General features: G+C 35.0%; 1 protein-coding gene across 1 annotated transcript in view; it reads left to right on the plus strand.

Moving 5' to 3' along the window:
- The window catches only part of MARCHF11 (membrane associated ring-CH-type finger 11), a 29,438-nt gene that overhangs the window by 8,562 nt on the left and 5,162 nt on the right, over positions 1-15,714 (plus strand). The window contains exon 3 of the mRNA XM_031589228.2: positions 12,588-12,780. Within this exon, the coding sequence (XP_031445088.1) occupies positions 12,588-12,780 (193 nt within the window). The remainder of the gene's footprint in view (positions 1-12,587; positions 12,781-15,714) is intronic.

Below are 15,714 nucleotides of genomic sequence, written 5' to 3' on the forward strand. Positions count from 1 at the left end.
TAATGGATATTTCCCAAAGAGCTTGATATTCTAGCCTAACATTGATGAAATTTATTTAGCAGTGAGAGTTATGTAAGCTTTCCAAATACAAGTTTCTTTTTTTTTTTTTTTCTCAAGTCCAAAATCCTGATCATTCAGTTCTTTAATTCCCAGCACCAGGGCTTAGTGAAATAATGTTACAAACAATTACTTTTTTTTTTTCCAGCAGGCATGTCCTAACTCTTAATAGATAAACCTGTTAATAAATGACAGTGTGCTGCTTTTGTACTTCTTGTTTATGATTCCTTTGCTCGTGCTTCCTTGGCAGTGTAAGTAGCCTGGGCACCAGACACTGTCAAAATCTCTTTGCTTCTCTACCATTCACCCTGCATCACCTGTGAAATGCTACTGTAGTTTTTTCCACAACAGAAATTTATCAAAGAAATTTGGCTTCGTTGACTTCATTTTAAAATTTCCTTTTAATGCTTCTTGATTTTGAATTTTGTCAGTTTCCAATGAAGGTGAGATAGCTTTTCAAATTATTGCACTCACATTTTTTATGATTTCTTGTCCCATATGCAGATTCAAATCTAGTGTTTGGTATTCGGACTGGAGACTCTTGTTATTCGTGCAGAATGTACAGAAGACAGTCCGTCTCTTTTCATGCCAATAGTGCAACAGTGAAAGAACCATTTGACCTCAGTTCTTCTGAAGTACTTGTCTGAGTCAGAGCACTCTCTCTGCATTGTGAGTTTTTCCTGCATGACTCTTTTCCCATAGGGTTCTTTGCTTTTTGTTGTTTAATTTATTTCATCTTTCCTTTTTATTTTCATTTTCGTATTTCTTCTCCAAGTCACGTTTGTTTACATTTCAATGAGGCCAGTGGAGAATGAGTCTTGGAGTTTTAGCCACACAGGTTTTTTTTCCACTTAATAGTCTTTTTTCTCCTTTCTATATTTTTAGATATTTTTATGGCAGTGTTTTCCCTCTAGGGCAGCATTAAACTTTGCCATTTCTGTGATGAGCGTATTCCCAGCACTGGGATATACCATACTGATACCCACACAAACTAAATTATTGGAAGAAGGCCATATCCTAAAGCTAAGGCCTTTTTTTTTTTTTCTGGTCTTTTATACCCAAACAAAAAAATAAAATTCCAAAAGTAATTCCTTAATTGTTTCAGACAGTCATGACCTTCACCATCTAGATAAAATGCTTGCTAGCTTCATGCATATTTAGCAACTATGCTAACACTGGAAGAAGAGTCCTCCAAGCACAACAAAGATCTTGAAGAAGGAAAATGCCATAACAAGGGTATCCAGGAAACTGTATTCTGAGAAAATGAGAGTACACTTCCATACGCCTTCTCTTCTTTCATGCTAAGGAAGTTTCTTTTGCTCACTGGGGAAGAACGGTCAGGGAGAGTCTACTTCTTAATGGGACATTTTATATATCTCTAATGGCCATTATCTGAGCAGCCTGCAATTTACAATCTACTATACCTTGTGGTTACTTCCAGCACACTGTGTTCCTTTGTGGATGACAAGATTCAACATCTCAATTTCAGGGCTGCTGTTTCATAGGAGGAAAGCAATCTGGCTTATTTTGCTTGAAGGAATCAGCATAACACACTTGCTCACTGTATCTTGTCAGAATAACATTAATAGAATATAGGAGTCCTATGTATGCAGTCTTTTCCTATATTTGCAACTGTTCTCCACAGAACCTCTTTTTTCAGAGGCCTCAAGAGTAATTTGAAACTCCAATCATTTAGTATCACCTTCCAAAGAGGACACTTTGCTTGTATTGAAATATACAATTATGACTTTAAATCCTCATAAGATTTAATAAAGAGAGTCTCTTTTTCTTCAAGCATTACTTACAGAGTATTGCATATCATCTCACTGCTTTCTGAAAACTTGCACTAAATAGAAATTTGATTAATTACTGATGTCATCTGATGTCTGTCAAACTTGAGGGGAAGATCTTCATTCACTGTATGGCAAGGGAGCATCAAATGCTTACGAATTTCAAAAGTCTATTCTTTCATTTCTTTAGGTTTGGTTAAAAGATACAAAAATAGGTAAAATAGCTGATGATTCCTAGAAAATGTGTCTGCTTCAGAGATTTTCCATTAGTAAAAGTTGATACAGTTACCAGGTACTTGAATGTGTTCAGAGATTTGTGGATTCACTGGATGAGTTTATGGCTATAGGGTTTCAAAAACTCATCTATCCACTGGCTATTATCTTCATACTTTTATACATCTTGCTGTCATGAGTGCCATAAACCTAGCCATGGCAATTAGGACCCACATGATCTAAGAACTTCTCTTCTGAGAGACTAGTGAGTTTTGTTCTTATGAAAGAAGCAGTAGTTTAAAGGAATCTATATAATTATTGATACACTTGTGGTTTAGTTGACTCTGAATTTTTCATTTAGATTTTATGGTTTTCTATGGCTATCACTCATGCCATAAAATAAATTCAACTGAAGTTCCTGACCAGGGCAATGCCAGATTTCTACCTGGTATACTTTCTTCATCAGTTCTTGGAGGTATGAGTTGCTTACAAACTTCAGACTTTTGAAGATCTGCTTACCTGTTTCTGTCTGTCCCAGAGAGGTGAACAAGTGCATTCTTTTTTTGAAGAATGTTTTGAAGTGTCTCAGGACATTCTGAATTTTTCAAGTTGTCTCAGGACTTCCTATAGGATCACTGGAGTATTTTTCAAAGAGCAACCTAAACAAACATCATCAAGTCCTATTAATATTGTTAAGGACTCATGTAATACTGCTGATTTTAAGGTAGAGCAGCTGATGTGAAAAGAAGACCAACACCTCTGTCATATATGATTATTGAATTTAAAGAGGGGGTTACTGTCTAGAGAGACAACCAAAATACATACCGACACATACTTGGGAAATAATTTGCAGTAGTTCTAGCTAACTAACTAAACAGTAAGAAGTTCTTTGATACAAGTGTTTTCTTTGTGTACAGCTTGTATGTACCCTTCTTTCTCTTAGGTGTGTCTTGATTTGAGAGAAAACAAGGATATTTTTATGTCTGTATTTATTTATACTGGAAGGGATGTACATAGGTTATGTATGAGTCATATAAGCACCGTTAGGCCAAGAGAAATTTATAGTTTAAAAGCTACCAAGCACAGCAGTATGAATTGGATATAACAGTTTTTATTATTATAACCATTACTTCTTGTAGTGTTATGAATGTTGATGCACAGTAAGCAAGAAAGCTGTGTATTTCCAGTGGCCAGCCCAAACTATTAGAAAAAAACTGATTGCTAATTCAAACAATAGTACCTACCAGCTTGTAGCCATGATTATGTAGTAATACCTGAAAAAAACTTACTAAGACAATTGATTTTTAAAATATTAATGCTTATTAAATTAGAATTAGTAGTAATAATTATTGCTGTTAGAAATTGTAAAATGCATACATCATACTAATAGGTACAATCATTGATGTATTGTGCATGTTTTTATATCATGTTTTAATTATTATACATTATACATAATATCTAAAACAAAAGGAATCATAATAAATGAATTTTTCTATTTGGCCAAATTTTCAAGCAGTAGGCTGCTTACTATATTAATTTGCATAGTCTGAAATCATCTAATTATGACTGTTGTCTTCAAGTGAAGATTTACTGCAAATGTAATTGATTACACAATCAATCTAATTGATTTGTCAATCTAGTACATTAATTCCTAATTGAATTTTAAAGCAGGTTTTGCCAGATTTTGTGCAGGCCAGAACCTAGGATTGCCTTCTCTGTGATTACATACTGGTTGATATTACACTGCCATATTTCTTGTCCTACTTTTTAACCATTACCCAAGATATATACATCTTGCTTAGGAATTAGGTGAGGCAACAACCTTAACTCTAAACTAAGCATGTTGCTTTTACCTTGCCCTCAAAATCTGAAGTGTCCTTGTTTTATATATCACAAAGAAGCACTTAGTCTTCCCTCAAAGATTTTCCTAGAGTCACATGAAAATTTTGATACAATTCTATGAATTACTCTTGGTTATGATTGAAAGGCCAAATGGCCCGAGGCCAATACTTACAGTCAGATGTTTTCTTGTGAGGTACCCTTCACTACTGAAACACGTCGTTGCCATAGAAAGGCAGAAGACTGGATAGTGAATGTCCTTCAAGTTCTATACCTAACAGATGCTAAAGAGCTGGTTTGTGCCAAAATTCTTGAATAGGGCCTGATTCTCAGCTGTGTATGTAGCTTCTTGTAGGATGTAAAAGAATCCAGTGACAACAGATGAAGATATATTATTTAATATCTTATGGACTTGGACAGATGAGATAAAGATGGTGGAAAGCAGTAAAACGCTGCGTAGTTGAAACACAGTGACACTTAACAAGTTCTTGATCATGCTTATCCTGTCAAATTTGTTTGTACACCTACATTTTTTGTCTCTGTCATTTAACCATCATTGTGTGTTGGGCCTAGATTGGAAAAATATATTAATTCTTTGCATTCTAACTCTAAAGTACTTAAATGATATAGAAAATTCCTTGCAGTCATTTTCCAGTAAACTCAAAACTCTGAACTCTAGAATTTCCCAGAATTCTCTACAATTCCCTTGTATTGAATTGTAAAGCATTTCTTTCACCTTCACATCATTTTTATGATTATTTTTCAGGGAAGACCATGGTCTCTTTGTCAGCATTCAGAACAGATGAGGTAGACCAGTGTCAGAAATAGGTTTTCATGCTTTGTGTAGTATTAAAATCACATCCCTAACCCAACCTTATAGAGGTGATATGAGTACAGGAATCAATTAAATTTGCTTTCTCTTTGGTTCAGCAAACTTCTGTGTGTCTGGTATATATGAACTGGAAGTGTTCCAGTAAATGACTTTGAAAAGTCATTGCATATTCTGAATAACGTGTCAATATCAGTTATTAAAATAGCATCTTACAAGGTGGAAATTTAAAATCTTGCTTTAATTCAGGTGAAGAATGGGTTTGAATGAAGGCCTTTCAAAAGGAAATGCATCAACCATTAGGATATAGAATATTTTCAGGTTAAACCCTTTATTTTTCATCTTATATGAGTTGTAAAAAATATTTAATTATTCATATTGTCAAAAAGACAGAGATATAGGAGCTACCACTTTTGGAAAATCCAGTTAGCAGATGAAACATGAGTTTCAGTAAATGAACTGGAATTAATAGTTGAACACTTCAACACAGACAAGAAGGCACCAGCAAAAATAGTCAAGAAAAGATGATCCCTCTTTACACTGATAGGTGGTCAGGGCTTTTTGCAGGTGAGGATTGTTCCCTCTCTGCTGAACAATTTGTCAAGACTTTTGGTGAGTGCACTAATATCTCAAGGAGTTGCATGATCTTATCCTCACGGTCAGCTTTTTTTTTCCTTTTAAATCTACTCAACCATCCTAGCTATAATTTGCAATTAGTTCCTTTCTCCTAAGAGAAGGAAAATACATCTCCAGAGTTTTTTTAATACTATTATTTTGTATCCAAAGTGAAATAGATTTTCAGGATTTCTAGGCTTCTGGTATCTCAAAAATCGATGATGCATCTAATGTAAGTGCAGATGTTCTACCCTGCCAGGTACATGCAATAAGCCAACACTTCCAGGAACTATCAGCTAAATTCCATGTGTGCTGCACAGATGGAATATGCCTCCGCAGTGAATGTTACACTTTCAGAATGTCCAGGCTTCCAAGCAGACTGAGAAGTTGCAAGCTGAATTATCTATATTCTTGACCATATGATTCATGAAAGAAAAGATAATTGCATTATGACTACAGGAACTCTATCTTAATAATTCATCAAAATTGGAAAGCATTAAAGGGAAGCTGCAATTTTTGTACTGTCAATTACTTTTGAAATACACACTCTTAATTCACTCTGAAAAGTAATGCCTCCTATTTATTTCCATGGAAACTACAACAAATACAAAAAGCACAATAGCACTATTTGATAGGGCAAATTCTCAGTTACAAAATGGTATTTTTCATCATCGTCACCACCATTAGCTATGCTTTTTTTTTTTTTTTTTTTTTCCCCCAGCAATTAACAAAAGCCTGCATGCTGTGCTCATAAAAATCTGCGTGGCTGTCTGGAATGTGCCTTGTCTTTCACATTCCTGATACCACCGCTGAAACCATCCGCTGCCTCCCGTTGCTTCATACACACTTCTATACCACAAGCCATTCTGTCAGACTCTGCTGCTATCTGTCACATGGCAACAATATGGAATGGATTATTGGTGGGAAGGTTAAACTTATTCTGCCATAACACCAACATCTGCCTCTGACATTGCGGGTCAGTATAAAACAATAGGAGGCATTACTTTCAGAAAAGCCCTTGTAAAAATAGAAGCCTATGGCGAAAAAGGGCATAACATTGAGTATACATACATATACTCAATCCTATGCATTTTCTGTCCAAGTAGGTCAATAAGTTGACAATATCTCTGCACCTTAAATCATGCAAATAATGTTATGTGCATACTGCAAAACACATTAGAAAAATTATCTGAACATTTAGACTACTAACAACAAATAGGCATTTCAGAAATGATGTACTGCACCTAAATCATTGAGTTTTTTAACTTCTTTGAGTTTTATTCATAAACAGATTGCAAATCCTATTATGCATAATGAATGTCTGTGTTTAAGAACTTGTTCCTGTCACAGTTACCTGTTTCTAGCAGCCAGAGACAGTAGAAGATTCTATAAAAATCTTTTTGAAGTCATATCATTAATACATCTTTAGGTTAATTGAACTACGTTATAATAGGTCACCATAATGTTGGTTCATCACCAGCTATTTTTAATTACTTTTACATTAAATACACCTTCTAGAATGACTAGAGAGAAGAAGAGCCTACCACCAACTACCCTCGCTCCTGTGATGGCATCTAAATAAGCTGTCTCTAAGTGACAGAACAGATAGTTGGTGGCAGCCATGTCATACCACATCAAAATTCAGCAGAGATTATGAGCATCTTCAGAGAATTTAGATGTCTCATAGCGGACTAGTTGGTATATTATTGTTCAGCATTATATCTAATTTAGCTTAATACCGACATGATAAGATTGATGATGAACCAGTGTGCACACATATGCTACTTCTTATTATATTTTAAAATTAGATACATTTTTACAATAATTCAGAACTTTAGTTGCATTGAATTCCAGATTACTACATGAATTCAAAAAAAGTGAAGGGAACCCATTGTTTATGGTCACATGCTTGAAAAACTCAACACTGAGTCAAAAATTAAGTAAGTGGTAAAGGTATACATATTCAAAAGATAATGTTACCCTTCACAAACATGGAATAGTCCATATGTGTCTTCACAGACTTATAGAATGATTTGAGTAGGAAGGAATGTAAAGATCGTCTATTTCCAACCCCCCTGCTATGGGCAAGGACATCTGCCTGTAGACCACGTTGCTCAAAGCCCCATCCCACATGGCCTCGAACACCTCTGAGAAAGTTTTCTGTTTCATCCTGTTCCTAGTCTTCCTGAGTTGGTAGTACTATATGCAGGGGGATTACTCTCTGTCATCTAATCTGGACAGCCATGAGGAATTTTCATATGTTCTTTATTAAGGATGTAAGAAAATCTGTAGTTTCACTGCAGACATTTTTCATATAAAGTATTTTGAGTCCAATTTCAGTCTCATTGAGTGCTTTTAAGATCACTTTTCTGCCATGCATTTTATGACAATCAACAGGCTTTTATAAGGCACAATTAAAAAAAGCTAAGTTAGTACCGATTTATCATCATGATGATAAATCTTTGAATACTCTATCAATTTTTATGTTAGCATGTAACATGCATATTTCTTTATTAACTTTATTCTTTAGCAATTAGCCCTTCAAAGCAGTATGTTTCTTTCAACTTCTGGAAGTCTCTTCCTGAAAAATATGAAATTACGCAGTATTTATCCTTAATAAAGCACTTATGGGAACAGTGGTTTTGGGGTTAGAAACAGAACTATAGGGTTCATTGTTCTATAGGGTACATATATGTACCAGACTCCCAAATGATTTATGAAAGGAAGAGCAGTGGTAAATAAAAGATTACCAAAGCCAAACATAATAAAGTGTCAGTAGAAATGAAAGTATAGGGAATTCTCAAGGGACAAAAAAGCAATGCTGTATTAAAATCAGAAGCCTGGGTATGGCATGGTAACTCGTAACATTACAGATATGATAGGGATCAATATGAAATGGGATAGTATTTCACAGAAATTTAAAGGAGATTTTTTTTTTTTTTGAAGAATCTGTCTATGAAAAATCATTATTATTTTTGTCAGACACAAAATATTTGAAGTTTTCTTTTAATTTTGATTTTAAAGCAAAATTCCAGTTTGAATCAAAATATTTATTTATTTTTTAATGTACTTCACAGAAGATTACAATAGAAAGGCTGCATAGAACTTTTCTGATTTGTCAAAACTTAGCTAAAAGAATTTAATGTTTATGGGGATGTATAGTCAGCAAATGACAAAGACAAATTAGGAAGTCATAATTTATAACCTTGAGCAACTAAGAGTTACAAAGCAAGTTATATGAAGAAAATGTGAAATAGTTTTATGTAAATAACGGATTTAAATTATGACATACCAATAATGGTATCTTTAATTTGAGATGTTAAATAATTCAGACTGCTAAATTCTAAATGCAATTTCTTTATTGCTGATTCTTTTACCACATTACTTTTGTGATTTCTTTGTCATAAACAGTTACTTTAATAATAAAAGTTGAAGTGAATGGAACACATAGCAGGGCATGCAGTAAGGTGAATGATTGTGAGAAATCAAATCAGGCTTAAATGTCTTCGGTATTTCAACAAAAAAACTCTTCTATCCCTAAGCATTTATCAGAGTGTATACTCACACACTGTAACTACACTTTGCATGAGATTTCAGATAGCAGAAAGCACTGCGACTACGACTGCTGTTCCTCTTCATAAATTCTGTTATAAAATGCAGTGTAACCAAACAATACAGTCCCATGTAGCTCCTTCTCATTGCCTAATGGCTAATATTGTCTATGGCTAAGTAAAGAACTAAATCTTTGGAGCTTATTTACATACGAATAGTGCAATAACTATAGAATACCTTCTCTATGTGAAAAATATTCCTGTCTCAGTTCAATCTGCTTGCTCTTTATAATTCATACCTAAACACAATAAAAGCTAAGGGAAAAATGAAGCCATATATTTCCTGAGAGGCAATCTCAGACTAAGTTTCTAAAGCAAAATTGCTTCGGGGCAGAGGGCCAGGGAGAAGGAAGTTTCATTTCTCGTCAGTTAGACATCAGTATCATGCATGGTCTTCTTGCCATTGGCACTAAGGAGGGACATATACAGTAACCAAAGTCCTGAATCTGATCACGTCAGAGTTTAACACCCATCTACCCTACTCTCTCGCTGTTATGCTGCTGGATTCTTACAGCAGACAGCGTTGCACCAAGAGAAAAGTTAGCAGTTTTGTGTAAAACTGTTTGGACTCCTTGAGTGCCTTCCATATTACGTGTACCACCCTTCCTCCCCTGTCTACTGTGGGATCTTACTGATTAGTTTAGCTTAGACTGTACTGATAGGAAGATAAAATATGTAAATTGCTTAGAAACTGCTGACCTTCATATTCAGAAAGGTGGAGGAGTGTAGTTCCTTTTGTACAAAGAAAGACAGCAGACACCACAAAGGTCAAAGCAGCTGAGTAATAGTAAAGAACATCCAACCCCCCTTTTTGGGTTCTTGGTTGTTGTTTTTGTTTGTTTGTTTGTTTTTGTTTTAATTGCTCATTGATTTTTAATGGCAAAGGAATTAGGAATCATGATCTGTGGAAGGATTATGCATTTTCTCAGTAATTGAAGTGGCTCCCCTTACTGGTCGGTAGCATAGTAGTATGTTGAATTTTTGGAATTATTAAATTTATGGAGGTTGAGAGATGATTGTTACTTACATTCTTGACAGCCCGTTCATCTGATCTCAAGAACAATAAAATGTCTCGAACACATTATTAAGAAGATGCCAGGAAGAGACTGAGATCATATCTATGTCTCATAGGACTTTTAAAGGTCAAGATTTTCTAGAAGGAAGTTTGGGGTAAGTTAATAGATGCCCTAGTGAGACCTTTACGTGAGGAAAGGAAAAAAAGAAAAAAAAGAAAAAAAAAGTAGCAGAAATGGTTGAGTGTGGTTATGAACGGGAGATGACAGGCATAGAAATTGCATGCCTGGCAATGCTAGAATTGAGGGTAAGCTTTATATCTAGACTGCACTCTATGTTACTTATCCTGAACGTTAGGACTGCTTTTCCTTCTGCTCAGTGCTAGTTTTGAAGAATAATTAAGAGTAATTGAAGTAAAAAATAAAATAAAATAAAATTCAAAGTAAGCTGAACTAAGCTTAGGGAATTGCACTGTGAAAGACCAGCTGTTTGTTTCAGTGATAGATTTATTTTTTTTCAGTTTATTGCTAGCTTCTTCCATGAATTTGATAGTTTAATATTTTATGACAGTTAATGCATAAAACTAAATTTTACTTCATGTAAACATACTATGATTTCATGCATTCTGAACAAACACATTACGGGTCTGTCTTACACTGATAATGAAAGAAGATAGAAATACATAACCAACAGCATTTTTGACAACTTCCTGCCAGGTCACACTGTGTAGCGTTAGCTGTGAAATGAAGAATAATTTTGTTGAACATATCCCCACCAAGTCTAAAGAGAGCTCTATGAATTTCAGCCCTGACAGTTAAGTCCTGTGTACAATATCTGAATCATGAGAAGCTCATACCATTCTGTCATGCATCAATTGTAACTGACCTTCCCTGATCTTGTAAAAAAAACTTTCCTAACAAAGGAAATGAGTATCCATCCTTGGCTTACTCTTAAAAAAAACAATTTATTATTGAATATAAATAGCTCCAATCCAACCTCATATTTCAATGAAATGATTAGTTTGAGTTTAATAAGTTAACCATAAAAGAGCAGCATATTGAAATACAAAATTCACAAATTGTATGGCTACCTTTTTGTACTGTTATACTCAGAAGGCTGCAACAAGAGGAGGTGAGCAGGACCAGGTGTGCAAATTAGGCACCAGTTAAAAAAGTTAATGGGAAAAGCTGAAATGGAAGAAAAGGGGAGAGGATCTTATTGCTCATCTAGCAGTGGGACTTGATGGGAGAGCTTAAATTGTGGTTCAAACTGGATGTAAGAAAAAAGTTTTATGACCTGAGAACAGTAAAGAAGTGCACTAGATAGATAGCTCAGAGAAGTTGAGCTGTGTCCATAATTGGAGATTTTTAAGCCTTGAGCAATCTGGCCCCCTTTTTAAGCAGAAAGTTGAACTAGAGACCTCCCACAGCCCCTTGCAACCTGAATTATTCTAGCATCTTACAGTCATACAATACTGGCTACCCAACTGCTGTTAAAAAATAATGCTTTTATAAACTAACAGAAAAAAACTATTACCAGATGGGTAAAGAAGTAATAGAGCTGTTGGTTCACTAGATCTTTATCCACCTGGTCCTTATTGCAACCCAAGAAGTGGGCAGATATTTTCAAAATTAGGAACAGAAATGATGTCAATCTAAAGATTCAGCACTCTTATCTCTGCAGCAGATCATGGTGCTAGAGTGGCGAGTCTGCAAACTAATTTGGACAAATAATTGTCTATGAAAGAGCACAGACATTAAGGGCAATCTAGGATGATTTTTTTCTTTTTTTTTTTTTTTTGTCATGTTATGTTTTGCTTTTGTGACCTTTTATTTTTACAATACTTCTATTCATATCTTGACAAAATTCAGTAAGCATATTCTTCATACTAAAATCTTGTCACATCACAAATCTGAATTATCTTACATACATACAATCCCGCCTTTCTAAGAAAGGCAGACATAGGTAGTGTGCACTGGAAAGAAATTTGTGTGCTACCTATGTTCAGGGCTCTTCCTAAGTCTTCAGATTGCCTCCATACTAAGCTATGGATGTCTCTTTGTACAGTTAACACTGGTTTATGCACAGAACCCCACCTCCCTTTGCATGCCAGGAGACAGGCAGGAGCTTCTTTGATGAGCAGCAGAAAAGTGGAAAATGGCTTTGGACTTGGAGGGGGGTGGGATGGGAAGGAAAGCTGTCACTTTCAACTTGTTATACTAACATAAAAACAGACTTAGACTGGCTTCCCAACTTTCTTTGTATTCTGTTTGTTAGCATACAAATATGAAAGGCTGAGTTCTGCTCCTAAGACTAATTTTTTTTTGTGCTTATGTATTCAAAATAGAAATAAACTAATAACTCTTCTGAAGTTCACAGCTAGATGGTGATGGTAGTGATGCTGGAGGAGATGGCGAAGCAACTATTAGTTTCACTTTTAGCTAAAGTGAAATAGGTAAAAAAGTTCTCTAAAATGTTAGTGTCAAAAATATTAGTAACATTTTATGAAGATATGTTTAAATTTTAAAGTAATTTCTGATTTCAGGAAAAAAAGTGGAGTTGAATGTACAATCACAGAAAATAACATTTTTATCTTATACACCTTTGTTTCTCTTTTAGTGGCAAAGCATTACTATAACACTGGTTGAGAAAGTGCAGATGGTTGCTGTAATCCTAGGATCTCTGTTCTTAGTAGCAAGTGTGACTTGGCTTCTATGGTCAGCCTTCAGCCCCTATGCAGTATTGCAAAGAAAGGACAGCCTTTTTCAAACCTGCTATGGATTGTATGGTTTTATGGATCTAGTATGCATAGGTAAGCTCAAAAACTTTAAACAGCACAGACTGTGGTTTAAGACTGTGACTATCTATTTTTCTAATTGGTCACTCTAATTAATCACTCCAGTTCTTTTCCAATTTGTTCTCAGCTGATACCAATATTGCTATTTACAGTGTTATTCATACTGCAAAGAGAAAAGAACCAAAGAAGCTTTACTCTCAGACCGATCAAAGCACCTTAGTATGAGAATAGGATCAGTTTCAAATACTTGAAAATATAGACAGCTAGCAAATTTCAGAAATTCGGAGTGATAAATGTTGGTGTTATCCCAATCTCTTCTATGGGAATTGTGAAGTGCAGTGCTGAATTCTGCTCAATAAGGCTCAAGGAAATAGAATGATTCCCAATATCAAGACATTTGCTTCAACCATAAAGCCATTTGTCTTTTACTGTCACTTCATTACCATACCATAGAATCATAGAATCATAGAATCATAGAATCATAGAATCATAGAATCATAGAATCATAGAATGGCCTGGGTTGAAAAGGAACAATGATCACCTAGTTTCAACCTCCCTGCTACGTGCAGGGTCACCAACCACCAGACCAGGCAGCCCAGAGCCACATCAAAATGGCTGATGGCCATTTCTATTTGTTTTGAAAATTTAATGAGAAGCCCACTCTAGAATATTTTTGGACAGATTTTCTTCTGTCAATCTTCTTCAAGAAGTGAACACAACTGAAATTTCTAACACTCTGAGCTGGTACTCAAGTTTTAATGAAAAAAAAAAACCCTCAGCTTCATGACCAGCTACATCCTTTTTCCTGCTGAGCACTCAAAGGTTTTTCCTTTTGTTAGAAAAAGAAAACACAACAAAACTCCAAGTGTAGACAAAAGGTGCTTCAGGCATTCTAAGCTTTTCAGTTGTATGGAATTCTACGGTTGTGTGTGTGTGTGTGTTTCCTTTTGGTGCAAATTACAAAAATTTACTTTGATAGGCACTGGATAGTTGGAACAACCAGTTATTTCTAACTATTTTCATTCTGTTTGAACGTTGTTAAAAGAACAAAATCAATCTAAAAACCAACAGGGAATGTCTGTGGATGAGCCAAAGTACTAGTGAATTTATCTACATAAATAAACTATTCTAAGGTGTGTGTTCAATAGACTGCTACTTGCAGTTAGGTAGCTGCCCTTCAAGTCAACCAGGCTCAAGCCACCTCTGGACTGGAAGTTTGACATGCCTTAAATTACACAAATGTATGTTTTACAGGCCTATCAGAGAAAATATATGAAAACCTTTATGTTGCTTGCTCTGAAATTGACTATAATTCAACATATTTGGACCCTGTTTTTTTATAATGCTTAAATTCAGTGCACATATGACTTATCTGGAAATTCAGAAACAGAAGCTTGGTAACTGAAAAATTCTAATAATGCAGTCATTCAGCCTACACAGTCTGCATGTAATTTCAAGTGATCTGTATTCTGTGAGCTTGTAATACCAGGAGTTCTTGCAACTTTTCAAAATATTTATTAATATATTCAATTCTATTCAATTTTATCATAAAATGAGGAATTTTAGATTGATAGTTTTAATTTAAATTCTTTGAATAAAAAGTTCTCTAATAGACAAATGTAATTATTATTTATGAATCACGTAAAAACACAATACTGCCAATTATGCTAATGAATTCCCAAAGACATTAACATATGCTTTTTACCATTGCATATCATATATAATCTCTTATATCATAAAACTTGTAATGCTTACAGCCAGCTACTTCTTATTTAGTCTGTCCTCTGCTCTCATTTGTATTTAGTCATCCATGACATTCTCTCCATTTGAGCTTAGTCTTACAAAGGATTTGCAATTATACCTATACTCCCACTAAAATCTCTGTTTATTTCACTCACGAACTCTGCTTGCATATGAGTTTGCCTGTGCAGCACCTATTCCAAGACAAGTGAATGAGTTGCTGGTGGTACAATCAAGATTTAGTCCAGTTCATTTGAGTTAAGCCTCTCTATACTGTTGCACAAACAATATAATTTTTTTGGCCATTTGTGAAGTTTAAGTAGCTGTACTTTTTGAAGTATTTTTTTGTTACCATTTTAAAAGCAGTTTGCCCCAAAGTAATGACATATTTACACATATTTATACTTTGAATACTTGCACATACTTGGCCTACCCCTCTTCTGCTTCCACTTTTTTTTTTTAGATGCTGTTTTTTAGCTAGACACCATTTTGTTTTGTTTTGTTTTGTTTTTTTTACCTCCCATCCGCTCTTTGATCAGTGCTTTTTCTCAGCCTATATTTTATTCTCAGCCTCTCAACTTATTTCAGCCTCATTTTATTCTAGGCCTCCACCTTTCTTCAGCCTCCCATTACCTTTCAGCTTTTATTCTTGCCTCTCACTACTCTTCAGCCTCCAATTTTTCTCAGCCTGTACTCATTCGTCTTGTATTTTTTTTCTGACTTTGCACTGCTTTTGTTTATTTTTCCTTTGCCTCCACCTCCTTTTTGATCTCAGCAGCCCTTTTCACATTCAACCTTTTTCTCAGTCTTAACATTTTTCTCTGCTACCTATCCCTTCTTTTCCTCTCAACCTTTTTTAGCCTGGACCCTTTAATTAATCTTTTATGGTTTTCTTAGCCTCACATCCCTTTTCAGCCTCAAGCCCTATTCCAGCTTCTTATTCTCACTCCTACTTTGTCAGAGCTCCCACTCCTTCTCAACCTCCACTTCTTCTCAAAATCTACCTATTTCTCAGTCTTTCACACAGTTTCTCTCTCCACTTTTCTCTTATCCTCTCATGTTGTTTCAGTCTCCACTTTTTCTCACACTATTTTCTTAACCTCCCAACAACCACGGATTTTACGGAACCTCCCACCCCCTTTTGGTCTCCTATCTCTTTTTTGCCTCCACTTTTTTTCCAGTTTACTTTTTTATTTTTATTTTTATTTT

Source organism: Phasianus colchicus, chromosome 3 (assembly GCF_987193195.1).
Source record: "Phasianus colchicus chromosome 3, bPhaCol1.hap1.1, whole genome shotgun sequence".
NCBI classification, from domain to species: Eukaryota; Metazoa; Chordata; class Aves; order Galliformes; family Phasianidae; genus Phasianus; species Phasianus colchicus.